This window comes from Colobus angolensis, unplaced genomic scaffold, assembly GCF_000951035.1.
Source record: "Colobus angolensis palliatus isolate OR3802 unplaced genomic scaffold, Cang.pa_1.0 Scaffold193, whole genome shotgun sequence".
In the NCBI taxonomy this organism is placed as follows: Eukaryota; Metazoa; Chordata; class Mammalia; order Primates; family Cercopithecidae; genus Colobus; species Colobus angolensis.
Window position 1 is genome coordinate 551775 of NW_012115077.1, and position 3624 is coordinate 555398.

General features: G+C 47.7%; 1 protein-coding gene across 7 annotated transcripts in view; it reads right to left on the bottom strand.

Annotated features, from left to right (window-relative positions):
* Window positions 1–3624, bottom strand: part of IFT20 (intraflagellar transport 20) — an 8276-nt gene that overhangs the window by 2326 nt on the left and 2326 nt on the right. For 2 of the 7 annotated variants that reach the window (XM_011940763.1, XM_011940762.1), the window contains exons 2-4: window positions 2048–2083; window positions 1761–1889; window positions 343–428 (exon numbers count right to left, since the gene is read on the bottom strand). In XM_011940763.1, coding sequence (XP_011796153.1) covers window positions 343–428; window positions 1761–1887 — 213 coding nt within the window. In that variant the 5' untranslated portion in view covers window positions 1888–1889; window positions 2048–2083. Of the gene's footprint in view, window positions 1–342; window positions 429–1760; window positions 1890–2047; window positions 2285–2591; window positions 2626–3624 lie in introns of all 7 variants that reach the window. The other 5 variants (XM_011940760.1, XM_011940757.1, XM_011940764.1 and 2 more) reach the window with 3 other exon arrangements.

The window sequence follows — 3624 nt, forward strand, 5'->3', positions numbered from 1 at the left end:
CAGCTCACTGCAAGCTCCACCTCCCGGGTTTACGCCATTCTCCTGCCTCAGCCTCCCGAGTAGCTAGGACTGTAGGCGCCCGCCACCTCGCCCGGCTAGTCTTTTGTATTTTTTAGTAGAGACGGGGTTTCACCGTGTTAGCCAGGATGGTCTCGATCTCCTGCCCGTCTCAGCCTCCCAAAGTGCTGGGATTACAGGCTTGAGCCACCGCGCCCAGCCTTAAAATCTTAAATAAAAACTCACCCACCCACCCCTCTAAACAAATCAAGAGGGAAGAAAGATGAGAGGGTAGTAAACTAGGGTCCCAGGCCAAGACGTAGGCAGAAGACATGCTGATCTTACCTTCATCTTTTCATTTTCTGCTTCTTTTGCAAGTTGATCAACAAGCTCAATTAAACCACCAACTATTTTCTGAAACTGGCCAATTTCTTTCAGAGAAAGAACAAAAAATAAAATATTTCCTCAGTCTCATCACTCCCCGTCGGTAGAGTGCTGAGGCAGTGTGAGGGCAGAGCTGACTGCCCCTTCTAATTTGTGTCAAAATAGTTTGGTGTGAGCCAGGTATGGTGGCGAGCACCTGTAGTCCCAGCTACTCAGGAGGCTGAGGTGGGAGGATCACTTGAACCCAGGAGTTAGAGGATGTGTGATCATGCCTGTGAACTGCCACTGCATTTCAGCCTGGGGAACATAGCGAGACCCTGTCACTTAAACACTTTGGTGCCTATTGGCCTGTCTCCTACCCTTGGTCTGAACCTAGAGAAGGGTGGCCAGCTGGACCAGGGCATACCCAGACCTTGTGTCCCCACTGAGCCAACCAGCTGCTATGACCTCAGGCTATGAAAGCACTAGGCCCTTGCTGGGCTCATCCTCCAGACAGACCCCAACCCTGCTTCCCCAGGAATGACAGGAAGCACTGTTGTTCACAAAAGGGCAGCCTCAGGACACGAGTGCTGCCTCTGGACTAGCTACAGGTATGACACCAGATTTCAATTAACAGTGGGGATGGGGGCTTCCCACTTGTAACCACAGAAAATAGCTCACAGCATTAAGTGCCTAATCTCCCGCTCACTTTCTCCAATGTCCTGGATGTGACAGAAACACAACTTACTGAGGGAAAACTAAGGCCCAGAGAGGTGTGTGCATGGCACATCAATCACAGAAGGTTAGTGACAGAACCCAAGCTACCTTTCACTAATCAAGCTCTCTCCACAACCTAGGAAGCCCTCAGAAAGCTCAGAAATCCCTTGCTCTAGCTAGATCGAGCTCTGTACTGAATGCACTGGGCTTACTTGGCTGCTGGGACAAGAGGCTTCCTGAAGATTTCTAACCAAAAGATGACTTCAGTAAGTCTGTTGAGCTGCTTCTAGAAACTTCACATATCACTTCTAACTCCAAATAACAGAGAACCTGCCACTAAGAAGACTTCCTCTGAAGAAATCAAATCAGGAGTACATAATTCTATTTCTCACCCCCAAGTCATGGTTATGTTCCCAGAAAGTTTAAGGTTTCTAAGCAAGAAATGAAAGATGGCATATCTAAAAACACCCTCCCCATCCCAGTGTTTGGTTTGACTGGTGCTCTGTTGGGGACACATGAGAGCACGAGGGCAGGCAGAGAAGGGTGGCACATGGGAACTCACAGATGCCAGATTCAACCTCCAGGGAGCCAGCAGCTCCACTGTGGTGGGGCCAAGATGAGCCTGGGGTACAGTTGGAATAGCAGCTCAAAGCTGAGTGACATGGTATCTCCCCAATACTCACTGTCCACAAAGTCTTTGCACTCTTCCTTCAGCTCTATGGTCTGCTGGGTAACCTCTGGGTCCAACACCCGCAGCTTGTTCAGTTCATCAAAGTGCAGCCCTGCTTCACCCAGGATGTCCTTGGCCATGGCTGCAAAGAAACCGGCCCAATTCCTCATCACTTCCTAGCACCCAATGAAATGCCTGCTGCCAAGCCAGCCCCGTTCCTGCCCTTGGACACCAATGCCAAAAACCCAAGATGTTCCAAAGGCTCCCCATTCCCTCTGCCAACACCTCTCTGAGCCTCACCTGTTTCCCATCCAGACTTCCTAGAGGAATTCTGCTCTGAAGGAGTGACAGTGGCAGTCAGGAGGAGGTGTGTCATAGGAGCAAGGATCAGGAAAGAATAAAGTCCACTTGCTTGTCACAGGCATCGTTCATTCAACACACATTTCTTGAGTGCTTACTACATGCCAACACTGCTAGATGCTGGGGGTACAAAGATGAATGCAACACGGTGCCCGCCCTGAAGAGCACATAGTTCAGCTGGAGGAAGACAGACACAGAAACTGAAAAATCACACCGTGTTAAATGCTTGTTTAGAAATATCAGTAAAGAGCCGGACGAGGACAGAGCCCTTAAAGAAGGAGTGACATCTGAACTAAGTTGTGAGTCATAAGTGTATTTACTTTATATATCACCAGTTATGTACCCAAAAGCACATGAGAAGGCTTCTCAAATACATATACTGGAACAACACAAAAAACAAATAAAAGAAATCTAAGTGAATTAAAAATTATGGTTAAAAAATACAAAGTCAGGAGTAAGAATATTACTCAAAATGTATGCTTGCCTGAATTGGGAATCAAAGTTGGGTTATTCTCTTTCTAGCAGAAAACACAAAAAGGAATGAAGTATCAGCAAGAACATATCAAGGCAGGAGGCCAGGGATAGGTATTCCAAGCAGAGAAAACAGCATGAACAAAGGCCTGCCCCACCTAAGGATGAAAGGAAAAAAGGATGGAGCTGGAAAGGTGAGCTGGAGCCAGACCAGAAAGACCCTGTATGCCAAGCTAAGGAGTTACGATTTTTTCTGTAGGCAACAGAGAACTAACAAAGGTATCTTCTCCCTTTCCAAGCCACCTTGCATTTCTGTTCCAAAGGATGCCTCAATTCTGGGAAGGAAATACTGAAAACTCACCCTCATTCTGGCTCAAACACACAGACACGCACACGCACACACAACAAATTAAAAATAGACATCATATGACCTGTTTAAAAAGGGAGGCAATGCTAGTTACATCTAGCAATTAGCTGCTATGCCAATTCTAAAACCCAGGTGCTCCAAAGTCTACCATCACTTGGACCTGCACCAGCCCCTTCCCTCTGCCCCCAGCCTCAGCTGTTTCCCTTTTGGCTTCCTTAGAGAAGTCCTGTTCTGAATGGGGTGATTCTGGGGGTGGCTGTCCAGGGCAGGTGTGCCACAAGAGGAGCAATGGTTCGAAAATAATCAAGTCTCACTGTTTCCAGAACTTCTGGGTCTTTTGTTGTTGTTGTTGTTGTTGTTGTTTTGAGAAGGAGTCTTACTCCACTGTCCAGGCTAGAGTGCAGTGGCATGATCTCGGCTCACTACAACCTCTACCTCCAGGGTTCAAGCAATTCTCCTGCCTCAGCCTCCTGAGTAGCTGGGATTACAGGTGCCTGACACCTTGCGCAGCTAATTTTTGTATTTTTAGTAGAGACGGGGTTTCACCATGTTGGCCATGGCTGGTCTCAAAACTCCTGACCTCATGATCCACCCACCTCAGCCTTCCAAAGTGCTGGGATTACAGGCGTGAGCCACTGCACCCGGCCAGAACTTCTGTTTTTTTTTTTTTTTTTTTTTT